The sequence below is a fragment of the Sarcophilus harrisii genome, chromosome 4, assembly GCF_902635505.1.
Source record: "Sarcophilus harrisii chromosome 4, mSarHar1.11, whole genome shotgun sequence".
Lineage (NCBI taxonomy): Eukaryota > Metazoa > Chordata > Mammalia > Dasyuromorphia > Dasyuridae > Sarcophilus > Sarcophilus harrisii.
Window position 1 is genome coordinate 456,910,197 of NC_045429.1, and position 17,862 is coordinate 456,928,058.

General features: G+C 55.6%; 1 protein-coding gene across 1 annotated transcript; it reads right to left on the reverse strand.

The window, feature by feature from the left end:
- Positions 1-1,339: 1,339 nt before the first annotated feature.
- LOC100924767 lies at positions 1,340-13,715 on the reverse strand. The gene is made up of 6 exons (XM_031968772.1): positions 13,435-13,715; positions 8,640-8,752; positions 7,593-7,753; positions 6,621-6,806; positions 2,997-3,134; positions 1,340-1,513 (listed from the first exon to the last, which is right to left on the reverse strand). The coding sequence occupies exons 2-6, from the start codon at positions 8,748-8,750 to the stop codon at positions 1,405-1,407; spliced, it is 705 nt and encodes a 234-aa protein (XP_031824632.1). The 5' UTR covers positions 8,751-8,752; positions 13,435-13,715; the 3' UTR covers positions 1,340-1,404.
- Positions 13,716-17,862: the final 4,147 nt, after the last annotated feature.

The following is a 17,862-nucleotide window of genomic DNA, read 5'->3' on the forward strand; positions in this document are numbered from 1 at the left end:
CACCCGGCTCATTTCCTGGGGCGGAAGGCCAGAGCTGGCCCACAGGCCCGGGGCTGAGCAAAGGGGAGCCAGAGGCACGGAGGTGGGACCCCAGAGGATCCAGAGGATCCGGGGGCCTAGGAAGGTTCCCCGCTGCTGGGGGGGAGCTTGTCGGCCAACCAGGGGGAAGCCGCCGCCGCTTCTAAGAGTAGGGGGATGGCCCAGTCGGAGCTGCTCTTAGCCACAGCAGTGCCGAGGGATTGGAGGCAAGGAGGCCCCGGGAGTAATGGTGGCAAGCATTGGGGTGGAGGCTATGGCAGCAGAGGGAAGGGGATGAATGAGGGTGTGGGGGCAGAAATGGTGGATTTGTCCGGCCGGCGACTAGAGCTCAGGAGAGCTTCCCCTCCCCACTCCCCCCAAACCTGCCAAATAGGGCCTAGGGTTCTAGGGTTAGAGACCCATGAGCCCCCCCAAGTCCTTCTGGGCCTCTGGGCAGCCCCTGCCCAGAACCTACCCCCTCGTCGATGGGTCTGGAGTCCCCCGAGGCACTCCCACAGCCAGTCCTCCCTCAGTGACCAGTGCTCTCCTCCAGCCCCCAGCCCTACAACAAACACCCCCGGCTCCTCCGCCCCCCCCTCCCACGAGACGTGTCCGGCCGGAGCCTCGTGCCCAGCTCTGTCCTCGGGGCAGGCACCGGGAGCCTCAGCAGGGCTTCGAGCAAATCAGTGTGAGTCCCCAGGAAAGGGGGGCGGGGGCGGGGCTCCGGAGCCAAGTTCAAATCCTGGCATGCTCCCTACTGCCTGTGGGAGTCCCTGCCTGCTCATGGTGGGACAGAGGCCATTGCCGTGGATCCCCCTGGTTTTAAATCCCAAGGCCAGGAGGACTAGTGAGGGAGAGGGAACGGGGGAGGAGGGAGAAAACATCGGATGGGGGGCTGATGGGGTGACAGGAACAGGCTCCTCCCTGCCCCCCGCTCCTCCCCTTTCCCCCTCCCGTTCTTAGGCTCGTCCTGGAAACCCCCATGGGGGGATGGCCACCCAGGACAAAGGACTCCCCAATTCTCCACTGAACGGGATCCGAGGAGGAAGCCGACGGCCTTCTCCCTAAGGGTGACCGATGCCCCCCGCCAGGAGCCACTCGAGGCCCGGAGACGGCTGACCCGGCTCTGATACTGGCTCGGGGCCTCGACCACCTTCCCCGCCCCACGGCACAGGCCCATTCTGGACCCTGCCCCGGGACCCTGGCCCTCCCTGCTCGGTAATGGGCCGGCCGACAGCGAGCCTTGGGCTGCTCTCTCTGTGACGGGGACCCAGGCCGAGGAGGCCGCGGGAAGGGCAGAGAGAACTCGCCGGAGCCTGAGTGCCCGGGACTGGGATTCTGGAATCTTTATTGCATTTGACACCGGGTCCAGAACAGGAGTTGGGCTCATTTGGAGACGTTCTCCTCGGGCGCCTTGCAGGCCAAAACGCAGACGTACTCCAGGCTCAAGGCCAGCGGGGTCTCGGGAGAAGATGCCTTCATGGTCTCCAGGAACCTGCAGAAACAGACCCGCGGGAGGAAGTGGCTGGGGGGGGTTTGGGGGGCTCCTGTCAGGAGGGAAAGTGACGCGAGGTCGGGGAGGAGGGACCCAGAATGGAGCCCACCTGAAATCCCCCCCAGGAGAGGAAGATGAGCCTGCCCCCTCCCACCCCCTCCCAGCTCTGCCTCCTAGGCCGTAACCCCGCCGGCTCACAGCAGAAAGTCCAGGTTGGCTCCTCCCTGACGATCCCCCAGAAGCCCCTCAGGTCCCTCGCCAGGGTCACTCCTACACCCTTTCTGGCCTCCTGCTCTCCTCCCCTCCAAGACCAGGGAGCGCTTGTTGGACCTTTTCCCTGCCCCCGTATGGGTCCCTCGCCTCCGTACTCTGCCCCATTCTGCCCATGGGGCCCTCAGGGAAACAGCGGCAGGTGGCTTGGCCACAGGAGGCCTGGGGGGCAGCAGAAGATGGGAGGCGGGCGGGGGCTGGGAGGGACATAGTGGGGGCTTCTCCCTGTGTCCAGTCCCTGGGGGCTTATGGGAAAATGTCGGAGAGTTTGGGATTGGAAGGGGAAGGAGGAGAGAGAGACTCTCTCTGAGTCAGATCCATCTTCCTGGATTTGGGGAAGGCCCCGTGATGGACAGGGGGTGACGTGGGAGGGAAAGGGAGAAGTGGGGATTGGTTAGAGTGGAGTGGGGGCCCCAGGGAAGCCCACAAACTGTAGGGAGCGGAAGGAGTTTGGGGACAGGGGGAAAACCCGCCTTTAGATCTGGGAGGGCTCCCGAGGCTGGAGGGCGGCCGAACGTGCGCTCACTCTGAAACTGGGGATCGAGGTGGAGAGAACGCATGAAGGGAGCTCCTTACTCTCAGTCAGACAAACACTCGGGGTGGGGGGGAGACCACCCTGGGCCTGGCAGCTTCAGGGACAAAGGAAAGGCCCGGCCCCTGCTTAGCTGCCGAGGAAATGCGGGTTTCAGGCAGATCTTCAGTGTGGAAGAACCCGAGCCCTTCCAGCTCGTTTTTATGGAGAGAAAGCAACTGGGGGCTTTTCCCACGAACCTGGGCGTGTAACAGCCCCCCCCCCCAGATAAATAAACCATAGAGAGTAAAAATCCCAAAGCTACAGCCCGGCCCGCAGATGAATCTGGGAACTGCTCCCCAGGAGGCAGCGTCTCGGCGATGGAGCCGCCAACGCTAGAAGCCCCAGAGCAGGGATTCGTAACCGGGTCCGTGGGTAGACTTCAAGGCATCCTCGGAGTTGGGGGGGGGGGGATTACATTTTGGATTTCTTTTATCTCTGAAATTTTACATTTCCCTCGATTGCTGAAGAAATACGATTCTGAGAAGGGGTGAGACGAGGCCCGGCTCTGGGGGAGAGGGAGCCTGAGGGTCCAGGGCTGGACGGGGCCGGCCTCCTCCGCCAGGGGCCTTGCTGAAGCCGGCACCTCCGCGCGTCTGCTCCCGGAGTCCAGGGAAAGCGCCCGGGCCCGGCGGCTCTCACCTGGCTTGGGTCTGGTGCAGGAGGGCCGCGGCCGCCTCTGGTTGGGCCTTCTTAAACGTCTGGAACATGGAAAAGGACTGGAGAAATCCCATCAGGCCGGCCACCGTAAAGGGAACCTCACTTCCCTGGAGAATGATTCTGCGATGGAGGAAAGGAGTCACTGAGACTGAAGTTCTGTTTTCTGTGGAATACTAAAGACGGGGCCCAACTCTTCCCATCGGAACATTTCTAGGGCTTCAGGACTTCAGCGCGCTTTCTCCTCCATCCTACCCTCTGACCTCACAACTCTCCCACAAGGTACATCCTGGAGCTATAATTAGCCCCATTTTACAGATGAGGAAACTGAGGCCCAGAAAAGGGCCATAAAAGAGCCCTCGAGTCAGAGGACCCGAGTTCAAATTTCACCTCCGCTGTTTGCTGCCTGTTTGACCCCCTCTCCCGGCATAAGCTTTTTTCCTTGTGCCCAATGAAAGGGCTGCATTATGTGGACTCTAAAGACCTGCTTAACCCTAAAGGAATGGTGACTCGAGGCCTATCATGGGGTTAAAATAAGAAGTTAATCAGGGGAATAATCATTCTCCCCAGTGCCAAGGCAGCACCTGCTGCTCACAGCACACGGGAGAGAAGGACACAGACGTCTGGCTCCTGCTGGGGAGAGAAACAACCGATTCTTCCCCAGATGCTCCAGTATCAGCTGCTCGGGTGACATCCCCTCTCTGGGCTCATCCATAAAAGGGAAGCGTGAGTCTGGGAGAGACCTTCTCCAAACCTAGAATTCTCTTTGAAGGGCTCAGCCCCAGAGAAACGCTGTTGGAAGGTGGGGACGAGAGCTCCTGGGGAAAGAGGCCTCAACTCAACATAAATGGGATTTGGATTCAAGTTTTCCCAGAGAGGCTCAGAAAAGGAGAATCAGGAATGATGTCATTGGTTCCACAAGATGTGTGTGTGTGTGTCTGTGAGTGTGTGTCTGTGTGTGTGGGGTGAATGGGGGGGAGTGGCCAGTGTGGGCAGGGGGTGGTGGGAGAAGTGGGCCCGTATGGGTTTGAAAATTTTGGGGTGAAATTGGGGGCGGTGGGGAAAATATTTTTTAAAAGTGTTAAAGGGGGTATAAAATTTTTTTTTTTTCCCCAAAAATTTTGTTTATTAGGGCTGTTTTTAAAAATATCAAATTTTTTAAAAAAATGCATTTAAAGGAAAATAAGGGAAAATTAAACGTGGTGGTGTAATTTATGTTTAAATTGTTGAAAAAATAAGTTTTTTTCATTAAATGGAGTGTTATGGAAAAATTTAATTAGATGTGGTTGCTTCCTTGTTAAATAATGCAAATCCTGGTAAATTCTTTAAGAATAGAAGGGAAAAGGAAGGTCATGTTCTTGGGTAATTTAATTGGTTTCTGTTTTCGGGTTTTTCCCTTGGGTGTATAAAAGGATCAGCCAAGGTTTACAGTTGTAATGTGGCCCAAAGTGGAGTTTGAGTTTCTGGAAAGGGTTCGGGATGGTTGGCCCAGAAGGTGGGCAGTGTGGTGGGGGGAAAGGGGTGTGGAGTGTGGTAGGGGTTTTGGGTTGGAAAAGACGGGGGTTGGTGGAATTTGTCAAACGGAACGTCAAACGGGGTAAAACAATTACAAATTACTCGCTTGGAAAAGCGGGAGGGAGGTTCCCCTTTTCCCGAAAGGGGAAGGTCCAGGTCTTGTTTGGGGGGATTTTTGGTTGGTGAGGCCAGGTGCCGGAGGTGTTGGTGGGATGGGGGTTGGGTTGCGGCTCGGGGGGGAATACAGGCCGGGAGAAGGGGTTGTGGGGGGTCGTGGAAATTACCCCGGGTCCCCCGGGGCCTCCCCGGGAGGGGGCTGGGTTTGGGGGAGGTGTGGGGAGTCGGGAGGGCCGGGGAGGTTTTGGGCCAGGGGAAAGGGGGGCCCCGGGGTTGTGGGAACGGCGGCCGTGGGGTTTGGGCCCGGTGGGGGAACCTGGGGGGGGGCCTGGCGGTGGGGCTCGGCGGGGTGGGGGTGGAGGGGGATTAATCCGGGGGTTCCTGCGGCGGTGGGACGGGGGTGGGATTGCGGGGCGTGGGGGGATGCGGGGGTGGGAATGTGGGGGGTGGGTCTGGGGGGGGGGGGGCGGTGGGATGGGCGGCGGTTGGGTTGTGGGCCCGGGGGGGTGGGAGCGTTGTGGGGGGAAATTTTTCGGGGGTTATTTAAGGGTTTGGTTGGCCGGGTGGAAATTTGGCGGGGGAAATTGAAAATGTGTTGATTGGGTTTTAAGGAAGGGGAAAGGGCTGTCCTTCTGAGGGGGTGGGTTTGGTGGGGGAGGGGGGCGCCTGCCCTGTGGCCATGGGGCTGGCAGGACGGTGGACTTGGGGAAAGTGGCCCTTCCCAGTGGGAGGAGTAAGGGTAGGGGGTTGGGGCCCCTGGGTTTCCGGGCCAGTGGGGTCTTTCCCCCTCTGGGGGTCAGGATTTTGTGTGCTTTAAAAGCCCGGGTGGGGGCCCGCCGGGTTTCCGGAAGGGGCGGATCCCCTCCCTTTGGGGGAAGGTTCGGGACCCCGGGGGGGCTGGGGGAGGGGGGGAGGGGGAGGGGGGGGGAAACCTGGGCCCGGTCGCCATCCTGGGGGTGGGCTGCGCTCGTGGGAAGGGCGGGGTGGGGGGGGTGGGGGTACGGGGGGGCCCCCGCCGGGGAAAGACCCGGGGCCGTGGGAAACCGCTCCGGAAAGATCGGGGCGGGAAGGGCGGGGGACCCGGGGGGTTGGGGGGTGGGCCCCGGCTTCGGAGGCGAGCCCTTAAGGGGGGGAAAAGGGGGGGAAGGTGAGCGGTGGACCTCGCCCGGGGGGGCCTCCGTTGGGAAGTGCGGGGGGGCCCGCCCGCCGCCGGCCTGGGGCCCCGGTCCGGGGTGGGTCTCCCGTGCGTTCGCCGATTTTATCGGTCTTGCTTGGTGGCTATGTCTGTCCTGTTTCCCTGGCTGTCTTTGTGGGGTTTTTCACGCCTCGAAGGTTCTTGTTAGTTAAGTCCCAGTCCCGCTTCCCGCTTTCGTTTCTTCCGGCGGGCGTTATTAGAGGCTTTGGTTGGCGCCCCCCCGGGGAGGGGGGGAGAGAGGCCACCCCTGGGTGGGCTCTCGTTTGGGGGTTTTGTTGTTGTTTCGTTTTTGGTTGTTTGTTTTATCTGTGGCTTTGGTTTTTCCTGTTTGGTCTCCTTTTGGTCTCTCCTTTTTGGGGTCTTCTTTCCTTTTTTGGTCATGTGGGTTTTATTCTCCCTTGTTTTTGTTTCTATGTTGATGTCTTTCATGGGTTCCTATCATCTCTGTCTTTCCCTCTTTTCTTTTTTTCTTTTCTCTCTCTTTTTTTCTTGGGTTTCTTCTCTCTTTTTTTTTTCTGTCTTCTTCTTTTTGTCTTCCTTTCTTCTTCCTTTGTCTCTCTCTCCCTTGTGCTTCATCTTGTTCCCTTCCTCCTCTTGTTCTGTTCCCAATACCCGGAGGCCCCAAATCATTCCGGACTTGTCACAGACCCCCCCCCCATCCCCTTTTCTCCCAGGCCCAGGGAAGGCTCCCCTTCGAGCCCCCAAACCCGTGGCTCGGCCTGACCTGCCTTTCCTTTTCTATCCCAGAACACACCCCTCTGCCTAATGGGTTCACCAGGAGCCTGGAGGCTGGCCCACCGCTGGTGTCACAGAAGGGGTTTGTGGCCTCCTCCAGCAGCCTGTGGGCCTGAGCCTCCCTCGCTGCCCATGGGGAACAGTAGCTGGGGAAGGGCAGAGGGCGGAGCAGCGGGTGATGAGCCTCTGGGCAGGCTTGGGGCTTAGGAGGGAGCTGCAGCTGCAGCACTAAACTGAACAAGGGGGAGGTGGAGGCCGTGGAGCCTCCCGGGCCTTTGCAGTCCCTCCGCCGAGGCCGGCTTTGTGCTCCCGGGCTGGGACCGGCCTCTCTGGGCAGCCACGGGTCCTCCATACAGTGAGGGAGGCGGATTAAATGCTCCCCCTCTCCCAGCCATTAATGGAGCACTTGGCTGTATACAGGTCTCATCCCAGAACTGGGAGTGCACATGCTCCAGTGATGTGGAAGCTGCCGCCCTGATGGGGAGTGAGAGGCACAGGGGGCTGGTGGGAGAATCCTTAGGGCATGATGGGAGCCAGGACCAGCTCCGGACCAGTTACTCCAGGAAAACTGGAAGAGAAGCATTTGGGGGAAGAGGGGGCCAAGTGGGGAGGATGGGAGTTAGGGAGCTTATAGGAAACATGGCCAAGCCCCAGACGGGCCGAGCCTGTCGAGGAAGACTGGAGGATTCTAAATGTCCAGAACTGGAGACAGGAAACCACCTGAGGCGGTCTGGGTCGGCTCAAGTCCCCTCGGGCTTTACACCCGCCTGTGGCCCCCGGTAAGGAAGTCACCTTCCTGGCCGTGGGCTCCAGCTGCCCCTCGGAGCCCTGGGAAACCGTCCCACTGAGGTGCGCCTGGCCCCCACCCCCAGGGGCAGAAAGCTTTCCCTGAAAAGAAACGGTCTGGGGCAAAGGCCGCAGAGGCGCGGGTGCTCCAGGCTTCTATCTATGAACTGAAGAGACCAGACTGGGCCCTGCCGGGTCCCTGGGGCTCAGTGGGCCATTTCAGGCAAACTTACCAGAAAGACACCTTGGAGGAGCTGTGCGCTTGCCTGGCCTGCTGCACCTGAGCCTCACTGATGTCTGTCCCCAGGACCCTGGCAAAGTGGGGGACCAGGACCTGGGTGCTCTGGCCCGAGCCGCAGCCAACGTCCACGACCAAGTCATAGGGTTTGCCTTTCTAAGGAGAGAGAGGGCGTTAGTCCAGCCTCAGCCTCCCGCTTACAGGGGCCACTGAGGGGGCCACAGGGCATCCTGGCTGAGAGAGGAGGCCCAGAGAGGGAGAAAGCGCCTTCCCACGGGCATCCCCTGTGCCATCTTGTGGGTGCGGACCCGACCCCGTGGCCGCCTGGCAGAAGGAAGGTCCCCAAGGTCCCCAACGTCAGCACAGCGCTTGGCCACAGCGAACGGCCGCCCGTTGCCTTGGTGCTCTGAGACCGCAGTGAGGAATTACGGCCTAAGCGCCGGCCCCTCCGAAGGGCCAGATGGGAGAAACAAGGACGGTCAGCCTGGCCATGCTGGAAACAGCCTGACCGGGAATCGGAGGAACCGGGGAGAAGAAGTTACCACATGCCAGGCACTGTGCAAAGTTGTGCAACAACCTTGTGAGATGACGGTTTTATCCCATTTTTACAGTTAAAGAAACTGAGGCAAGCAGAAGTTAAATGACTTTCCAGGGAAATAGGGATGTTCCCAGCCCAGGAATCTGAGGCAGAATTTGCGGATCTTCCCAGTCCCATATTCAGTAGTGTATCTGCCCACTGTGCTACCCAGCTAACCCAGGGGACAGCCGAGTTGGAATCCTGGTTCCCATCCCCCAAACGCAGATTATGATCTACGGGACATCTCCTTTCCAAGGTCGTTCTGAGAATTGTTCCGTCTGTCGTTATCACGTGTGAAAATCGAGGGCCAGGAGAGGTGGAGGCACCTTCAGCCATGACTCCCTCCTGGGGAAGGAGTGAAGGTTCCTTCCTCTTCGAGCTCTCTTCCCCCTCGCTTTGCCCCTGCCCCCCAAAGCACTTCGCCTATTCTGTGGCTGGTCAGAACAAAGCCCTCAAGCTTCTTACCTTTTCTTCTAAATAGGAGAAAATGATGTCAAGGAGCTCCTGGGAGGGAGGGAACCTGTGTTTCTGATAAATGGTTGCATGCTCTTGCCCTTGGAACAGCTGGGTAGACATGACTGCGAGAGAAAACGGGGTTGGCTCAGCCACAGATCACCCCCAACGAGGATTCCCACTGGTCTTTGCTTATTGCCAAGGCAGGGGTTTTGTGTCAGCCCGGGGAACTCCCACAGAGGGGAAATGAGCTGAACACGTGGAGTCTGGAGGCTCGCCAGGGGGAGAAAACAATCCCCATGAACAACAGCAGCAACCTCGGTCCCATCCGATTCACCGAGATTCACCGTCCTCCCAGAAGCCCTGAAGGTTAGCGACCCGGTCCTCTTGGAAGAACTCCACTGGGCAAGTTCCTCCCTCTGAAAGCGTCTCTTACACCTGACTTACGCACCAGTCATTTGGCCTTCCAGGGGCTAAAAAGACAAGACTAATTCCTTTTCCATAGGAGCTCCTTCGAGTGTTTAAGAAAACAGCCATTAGGCCCCCATTCCCAATTCACTTCCTGTTCCTTCTCCCAGTCCTCATACAGCCCTTCCTCCAGTCTTTGTACATCCCCAACATCTTCTTCCACAAATACTCAGTTTGTCTCTCCTCTTCATCAAAGTCTGATGAAGTTCAAAGGCTGAAAGTTTTTAAAATAATTTGTAGCCCTAATTATCATAATGGAAAACAAATCATAGCAGGGAGATTTTCAACCAAATTATGACTTATGTAAGTACTAAAATAATGAATGAAAAATTCAGAAAACCACGGGAATCCTTGTGTGAACTGTTGTGGAGAGGAGTAGAACCAGGAGAACGCCGGGCATGAGGATGGCAATGACACTTTGGGGGAGACTTTCAAGCAATCATTTCTATGCAGATGATTCCCAGATGTGTATAGCCAGCCCTTCTCCCGCTTCTGAGCTCAGCACATCACCACTGTGTATTGACTGACTTCTTGGCTTCAGGATGCTGCTGGACAGTTCCACTTGGAAGAACTGGAAGCGCTTCCAGTCTATTAAGAGTCTACTAAAGGAACATCCCTGATCTCAAGGAGATTTCAATTCAAAAGGAAGACAAAGCACAAAAGAAAGCTAATAAAGGGAGGAGGGAGGTAGAAAAAAAAAAAGAAAGAAGGGAGGGAGGGAGGAGGAGGAGGGGAGAGAGACAGAGAGAGAAAGAAAAAGAAAGAAAAAGGAAGGAAGTAAGGGAGGAAGGAAGAAAAAGGAAGGGAGGGAGGGAGGAAGGAAGAAAAATGGCACAGTGGATGGAGTTCTGAGGCCTAAAGTCAGGAAATCTCAAGTTCAAATCTAGTCTCAGACATGTACTAACTGGACAAGTGACTTCACCCTGTCTGCCTCCGTTTTCTCCTCTGTAAAATGAACTGGAGAAGGAAATGGCCAACTGCTCCAGTAATTTGCCAAGAAAATCTCCAATAAGGTCACCAAGAGTCCCACAAAATAGAACAACAGAGAAATATGGGTACTCCCAAGAGGTCAGGGAAAGAATGTGGTCAAGAAAGGCTTCCGGGAGGAGGCAAGGTCGGAACTGAGCTTTGAAGGGAGGAAGTTAGAGACTCTGTCTCCTGACAGGAAGGAGAACATTCCAGCCCCTAGGCTCAGCAAGGTAAGCCAAGGTGAGGACATAAGATAAGTTGTGGACAAAGAACAGATAAGGACCTGGCAACGCCCTTGGAAGGTAGGGGCTGCTTACCGCACTCTACAGATAGAAGAGGTGAAGAGGTTGCCGCATGGGGCTGGGCTTCAGCCTTGGGGACGTGCGGGGCTGGGCCCCAGTGGAGAAATGAGGGGGTTCTCATGCTGCCCAGACCCCTTCTGAGGAATGGAGCCGGCTTCTCGGTGGGGAAGAATCATTCCCGGCTTGGTTAACCTGGGCCCCAGGAGGGCAAGGATTTGGCAACAGCTGCTAAGGGCACAGTGGAAATGTCTCAGAAGGAGACCCCAAAAGGTTGGGGTCACCGAGGCGTCTCAAAAGCACCCGCAGGCTTGAGCCCATCTCCAAATCAAGGGACAAAGTTTCTTGTAATTGTGACGCCAATTAAAGTGGGCTAAGTTCCAAAAGGATTTGGCAAAGAACCGGAAGCAAGAAGAGATTTATGGGAAAAGATGCGAGATCTGGATCTTCACGCCACTGATCTGCTAATTTGATGACAAGAAGGGAGGAGGGCTGTGGCAGGCGGCTCAGCATCTGTCTCAGAAACCCAAGAGCGGCCCTGGCAGCAGCACTCTCCGGGCACTGCCAAGGCTGGGCCTCGGGACTACCTCCCCCAGGGGCTGTATCCCATCGGGAGGAGGGAAGGCGGCAGCAGGGGCTGGCGGCTAGACCCCGGTTCCCAGGGATCCTGGCCTTTCCAGGCGTGTGGAGTCAATGGCCTCCTCCACTGTAAAACCAATGAGCTGTAGTGTCCTGGAGTCAGCTCATAGTAACTCTGGAGCCTCCCTCTCCCTTTAAATTGTTAAATTTCCAGAGCAAGCACGAGCACTTTGGAAGTGAGGAGGTCCCCCCAAACCAGAACGTGGATCATTATTCGGCCGACTGTCCAGACTTCGGAAGTGATGAGCAAACGCTAAAGATGAAGATCAGATGTAAAAGTACACCCGGCATGGTCAGGGGGAAGTTGATTGTGAAATATTTACCCACACGTCCCAGGCACTTTTGCGCCATAAAGGGGTTGGCCCGAGTGCTCAGTGGCTCCCATTCTCTGGCATTCTTTGCCTCCAAATCCCCATCCTGTTTACTTTGACAATCAGTTGGGTCTGTGACCTTGGGGCCATGGGTCCTCCCTCCTGACTCAGCCAGATCTCCCACCCAGTGGCGCTCCTGTCCTAACAGGACCACAAAGCCTCCTGAGGGACCCGCTGGGCCAGGGAAGGACCTTCCTCTGGCTGACAGATACGCTACCGGAGCCCAGGGCCTTTCACGGTGACTTCCTGGGAGTGAAGGGCGCCTCAGCTGACTCACACCCACCCTGGGCCTCTTCCATGGCCTCTGGGAGACCAGCAGCAGTTTCCCTTGAGACTATTTGTAGCCACGTGTAGCCGAATGCCCTGCCCTGCCCTTCTCCCTACCTCCCACAGTGAAAGCAGGAGTGCTCTCTCTTTGGCTTTCTATTCCCCACTGCTTAGCCCAGTGCCTGACACAATAAGTGCTTAATAAATGCTTCCCCCCTCCCTCCATTCATTTGTTCCCCTCTCCTCTCAGGTCTCTGATGTAAGCTCGGACAGAGAAAGGATCAAGTCCCGTCCCTCTGCCCACCCGAGCTTCGAGTAGAGAACTTCCGAGTCACTGCTTCCCAGGCAGGCACTTGCCTGTTTTCTGTTACACAAAGCGGCTCCCCCCGGCACCCCTCAGCGCCAGCCAAGGAAGCCCCGGCTTTGCTCGTGGTGGAGCCGGAGAAATCGGAACAAGTCACGGCCGAACAAGAGCGACGGCAAGTGAACCTTAGCGACAGAGATGCAAGAGCTTGAAAGACAAGTGGGTCAGTGGTTCATGAAGGGCAACAGTCATCCTTGAGGGCTTGCCACCTTCTTTAACGGTTTGTGCCCATTATTCTCCTCATTCTCTCCTCCACAAGCACTTTATATCTATTTTCCCTCCCTTCCTTCCTCTCTGGCTCTTTTTCTTTCTCCCTCTTCTCTTTTCCTCTCTCTGTGTCTCTTTCCCTTCCTTCTTTCTCTCTCCCTCTGTCTCCCTCCCTCCCTCTATCTCTCTTTGTCTCGCTCTCTCTGAGCACCCTTAAAACTTGCCCCAGTTCTCTGTGGCTTCTCTAGTACATCGCTATACTAATGCGGTGAGTAGACAGGTATTCACGAGTACAAAGGAAATGAGGGTTTGGGTGATAGTTTTGTTTTTGAGAAAGAGAAGGGGGGGGGAACACAGGGGCAGAAATAGAGAGGAAAACAAAGAGAGAGGAAAGGAGAGAGATAGGGGTGGAAGGAAAGAGCAGAGACAGAAATAAAGAGGAAAGAGAGACAGAGAGAGGGAGGGAGACAGAGAGAGAAGGAGGGAGGGAAAGAGCAGAGACGGAGATAAAGAGGAAAGAGACAGACAGAGAAAGAAAGAGGGAGGGAAAGAGCAGAGACAGAGATAAAGAGGGAAGAGAGAAACAGAGAAAGGGAGGGAGAGAAAGAGCAGAGACAGAAATAAAGAGGAAAGAGAGACAGAGAGAGGGAGGGAGACAGAGAGAGAAGGAGGGAGGTAAAGAGCAGAGACGGAGATAAAGAGGAAAGAGAGAAAGAAGAAAGAGAGAGAGGGAGGGAAAGAGCAGAGACAGAGATAAAGAGGGAAGAGAGAAACAGAGAGAGGGAGGGAGAGAAAGAGCAGAGACAGAGAGAAAGAGGAAAGAGAGAGGGAGGGAGGGAGGGAAAGAGCAGAGACAGATGAGGAAAGAGAGAAACAGAGAGAGGGAGGGAGAGAAAGAGCAGAGACAGAGAAAGGAAAGAGAGAAACAGAGAGAGGGAGACAGAGGGAGGGAGGGAAACAGAGAGGAAAGGAGAGAAAGAAGCATGAAGAGAGAGGGAGAGAGGGAGAAGACTGGGGGGGGGGGGGGAGGACCTGGGGAGAAGGGACAGCGGGGAAGGGCGTCCGGACCCCGGAGCTGGTCTGGCGGCTCTCGTGGGCGTCCTGGCGGGCAATTCACCCCCTCTCCCCCCTCCCGCACTTGGCTGGCGGCCGTGCCCGCTGCCCGGATCGGGGCCCGGGGAAGCCGGGAAAGCAGAGGGAGGCCGAGCCCGCCGAGCCGATACCTCTGGAGCCTCCTGGAGCCGCCGCCGTCCCGCCGGAACCGAAGCTGCCGCCGGCCGAATGTCGGGGCCCGGGCGCGGGGCCGGCCTGGCCGGGAGGGCGGCGGCTCCGGGCAGGCCCCGGCGCGCAGATTGGAGGCTGCAGAATGGGCGAGAGCCGGGAGGGACCAGGGGGGCGGGGGGAGGCTGGTCCGGGCGCCTCCTCTAATCTGCGAGGCTGCCGGGCGCTCGGGGACGCGCCCGCTTCCCTGGTGGCTCCGCGGGGCGCGCATGGCTCCTGTGCCCTCGGCCCTCGGCCCCGAGACAGAGTCCGGCGGGGGAAGCAAAGGCTCTGAGCAGAGCGCTCGTCCCGGCCTCCCCCTCCCGGGCCGCCGGAGCCTCCCCCTCCCGGGGCCCGAGCTCCGCGCTGACCCTGAAGCTGGCATGAGCCAGAGCCGTCTTGGGCCTCTTGGCTGGCGCCCGGGCCCCTCATCGGATGGAGGAGGAAGGGGAGAAGCCGCAGGGAAGGAGTCCAGAGCTGGCTCCTAGTGGCCCTGGGACCGGGGCTCAGCTTTGCAGATGCCCCCCATCCAGGGCTCTCCGGGCCAAGCTTGGGTGAGGGGTCATGGTCAAGCCTCCCCCCCCAGGGAGGTGTGGGGAGGGGGACAGTGACCTGGGATGGCTCCGGCCATCTCAGGGGAAGAGAAAAACCCCGTCCCGCTCTGTGATCTCAGACACCTTGTAGCTGGTGTCTGTGTATGTGTCCCCGAGGGTCCATCCTGAGCACCCAGCACAGAGCCCGGCAGTAGCAGGCGCTTAGCCACTGCTTGGGGAGTTAGGTCGGTCTTTAGGGGACAGAAGAGGATCTCTGAGCCTAGGACGCGCCGGGGATGGCGCAAAGGCCACTGAAAGCGGGAGGAGCAATCATGGAAAGTTCCAGTGCCCAGGGCATCCAACGCCTTGTGCACAGCTGGTGCTGGGCGCGCAAGGCAGGAGGGGGGAAACTGAGGCAGGCGGTGGCGAAGGGAGTCGGGGAAGCTGCGGGGCAGGAGTTCTAGACAGAAGCAGCCTTCGGTGAGAACGTGCGGATGGGCTGCCCTCTGCTCCAGTGGAGGGTCTTCATGAAGGATCCCCTGGGATTCCCCCGAACAGAGCGTGAACAGTAGCTGGTGTTTAAGTAGCTTTACGCATTAATCTCATTTGAGCTTCAAACAGTCCTAGGAGGAAAGTGCGATTGTTACCCTCGTTTTACGGAGGGTTAAACAGAAAGAAGCGGAAGAATATTGACTTGGTCAAGATGTTTCTGAATGTCTGAGGGTGAATTTGAACTCCTGTCCTCCTGACTCGGGGTACAATGCTCTCGCTGCTCCACCTAGCGGCCGATCCAGGAAAAACACCGTCTTTCCACAGTGCGCAGGTGCAAACGAAAACCCTTGGAGCCTTCTGGGAGATGGAGTCCCTTCGGCAGTGAGCCTGCGCAGTGTGATAGGACTGCCGGACTCCATTTCCCAGAAGGCTTTCGGAAGCCCGAGGGGAGGAATCGTCCTTCCAAGGATTGGCCCCAGCCCCAGACCAAAGGGGGGGGGGGGGGGGGGTGGCGGAGCCCCGGGTGAGTGTAGAAAGGAGGGACAGAGAGTGCGCAGGCGCCTCCTCCAGCCTGCTCCTTCCGACTTCCGCGACCCAGAGGGTGAACCGACGAAAGGGCGGGAGAGGAAGGGACTGCGCATGCGCCTTCTCCCCCTCCCTAGAGTGGGCAGAGCGAGGAGATGGGAGGGAGTGCGCACGCGCAGAATTGATTTCTTTCCCCTCTCATTTAAGTCTGGCTTTGTCATTCCCTTACTCTGGAAACTGGCTGCTCCCTAGTACCCCAGCATCAAGTCACAGCGCGCTCAGCCTCACTACCCGTGTGGCCCAGGTCGAGTCCCTTCGCCACCGCCTGCCTCAGTTTCCCCATCTGTAAGATAGGGGTAACCATGGCACCCGACCCCCTAGGATTACTGGGAGGTAACATGTGTACCCCACGTAGCCCGGAGCCCGGCGCCCCACGTGGGGACTGAAGTCCTCTGGCTTCATGGGGAAGAGACCACGATGAGGGACGCCCCCTCCCCAACCCCCCTGACGACCACCACCACTCCTTACCTGGTGAAGGGGAGGCAGGACCTGCTGCGGACCCCGACTCACCTTTCCCCCACTGATTAAAGGGGGCACAATTTACATCAGAGAGATTATGTTCTAAGGGTTTTAAGAGACAAAAGACAGGGTGAGATAAAGGGAATACAGGGAGCACGAAAGAATGAGGATAATAGGAAGGGATGCCGACAAGCAGCAGAAACGTACAGGTCCTGAAAAGGAAAAACAAGGTGGGGAAAGACAGAGAGGAAAAAACTCCAATCTAAGGAGTGACCTTTGGTCAACTGGGGCACAAACTGTGGCCCATGAAGGCAATGGGATATTCTGGAAATGTGAGAAAATACAAAAGAGAGTTTTCAGAGAATTCCTGCCTTGTACAAATGGATAGAGAGTCAAGTGAGAATTCACCTAAAGACAATATTGTAACAAACCAAAACATGCAAAGACTGAAGTACTCAGACCATGGTCAGGCCTGGAGGAAGGAGGCAGCTGGCCTTCCTCGGGTTCCAAGGTGCAGAGAGACGGTCATAGATGCAGGTCGTGGCCCCTTTCTGGGAGGGGCCTTTTGTTTGTTTGTTTGTTTGTTTTTATTTTCAAAACATATGCACGGATCATTTGTCAACATTGACCCTTGCGTAGCCTTGTGTTTCAGATTTTCTCCTGCCTCCTCTACCCCCTCCCCTAGATGGCAAGCAATCCAATATATGTTTAATATGTTCAGTCTAATGTGTGTAAACATATTTATACAATTTTCTTGTTGCACAAGAAAAATTAGATCCAAAAGGAGAGTAAGAAAACAAAATGCAAACAAACACCAACAAAGAGTGAGAATGTTATGTTGTGATCTACACTGAATTCCCACAGGCCTCTCTCTGGGTGCAGATGCTCTCTTCGTCACAAGATCATTGGAACTGGCATCAATCATCTCATTGTTGAAAAGAGCCACGTCCATCAGAGTTGATCATCATACGGTCTTATTGCCCTGTACCACGATCTCCTGGCCCTGCTCATTTCCCTCAGCATCAGTTCATGTAAGTCTCTCCAAGCCTTTTTGAAATCATTCTGCTGGTCATCTCTGGGCAATACTTACATGAGTATTCCATAGCATTCATATTCCATAACTTTTTCAGCCATTCTCTGACTGATGGGCATCCATTCAGTTTCTGGCCACTACAAGGAGACCTGCCACAAACATTTTTGCACAGGTGGGTCCCTTTCTCTCCTTTAGTATCTCTTTGGGAGGTAAGTCCAGTAGTAACACCTCTGGATCAAAGGGGATGCACAATTTGATAACTTTTTGAGCATAGTTCCGGTTGCTCTCCAGAATGGCTGAATCCATTCACAATTCCACCAACAATGTATCAGTGTCCCAGTTTTCCCACATTCTCTATTATCTTTTCCTGTCTTCTTAGCCAATCTGAGAGGTGTGTAATAGTGTCTCAGAGTTGTCTTAATTTGCATTTCTCTGATCAATAGTGATTCAGAGCACCTCTTCATATGATTAGAAATGGTTTTAATTTCATCTAAAAATTGTTCATATCCTTTGACTATTTATCAATTAGAGAATGGCTTGAGTTCTTGTAAATTTGAGTCAATTCTCTATATATTTTAGAATTAGGCCTTTATCAGAACCCTTAAATGTAAAAATGTTTTCCCAATTTGTTTCCTTTCTAATCTTTGCATTCATTTTGTTTCTACAAAACCTTTTTAACTTAATATAATCAAACTTATCTATTTGGTGTTCAATTATGAGTTTCAGTTCTTCTTCGGACACAGATCTGAGAGGTCAACCATCCTTTGTTCTTCTAATTTGCTTATAATATCACTATGTCTAAATCATGAAGCCATTTTGACCTTACCTTGGTATGTGGTATTAGGTGTGGGTCAATGCTTAGGTCTTGAGACTGTAGAAAGCAGATGTAGCTTGTGGCTCACTGGATACGGTACAGGGCCAGTTCAAATGCAGCCTCACATACTTCCTAGCTATGGGAACTTGAGCAGGACACCTGACCTCTTATTGCCTGACAAAAAGATCCAGTCCATGGGAGATGGAAATGGCAAATCACACTAGTATGAGAAAACCCTATGGACAATATGGCCCATGGGGTCACTAAGAACAACAACAAAAACTACAGGTATCTGGTCTGTCACCTCATTAACCCTTTCAAATAAGGAAAGAAGTTCTGTTAAGTTTGACCTGTCTTTTTAAAAGTTAACATTGATATTTTACTTTTACATCACTTTCCTTTCCAAATTCTTCTCTCCCTCTTTACTCCCAAGGAATTCATGCCTTGGTAAGAAAAAAGGAAAAAAAAAGTTCAA

Bases quoted from the DNA above. Each gene is read 5' to 3' on its own strand.
- LOC100924767 (XM_031968772.1), bottom strand. From the start codon at position 8,750: ATGTCTACCCAGCTGTTCCAAGGGCAAGAGCATGCAACCATTTATCAG. The intron at 6,807-7,592 runs GTAAGTTTGCCT...CCCCTTGTTCAG, and splicing joins TCCTCCAAGGTGTCTTTCTG to TTTAGTGCTGCAGCTGCAGC. The intron at 3,135-6,620 runs GCTCCTGGTGAA...CCTCCATCGCAG, and splicing joins AGCGGTGGGCCAGCCTCCAG to AATCATTCTCCAGGGAAGTG.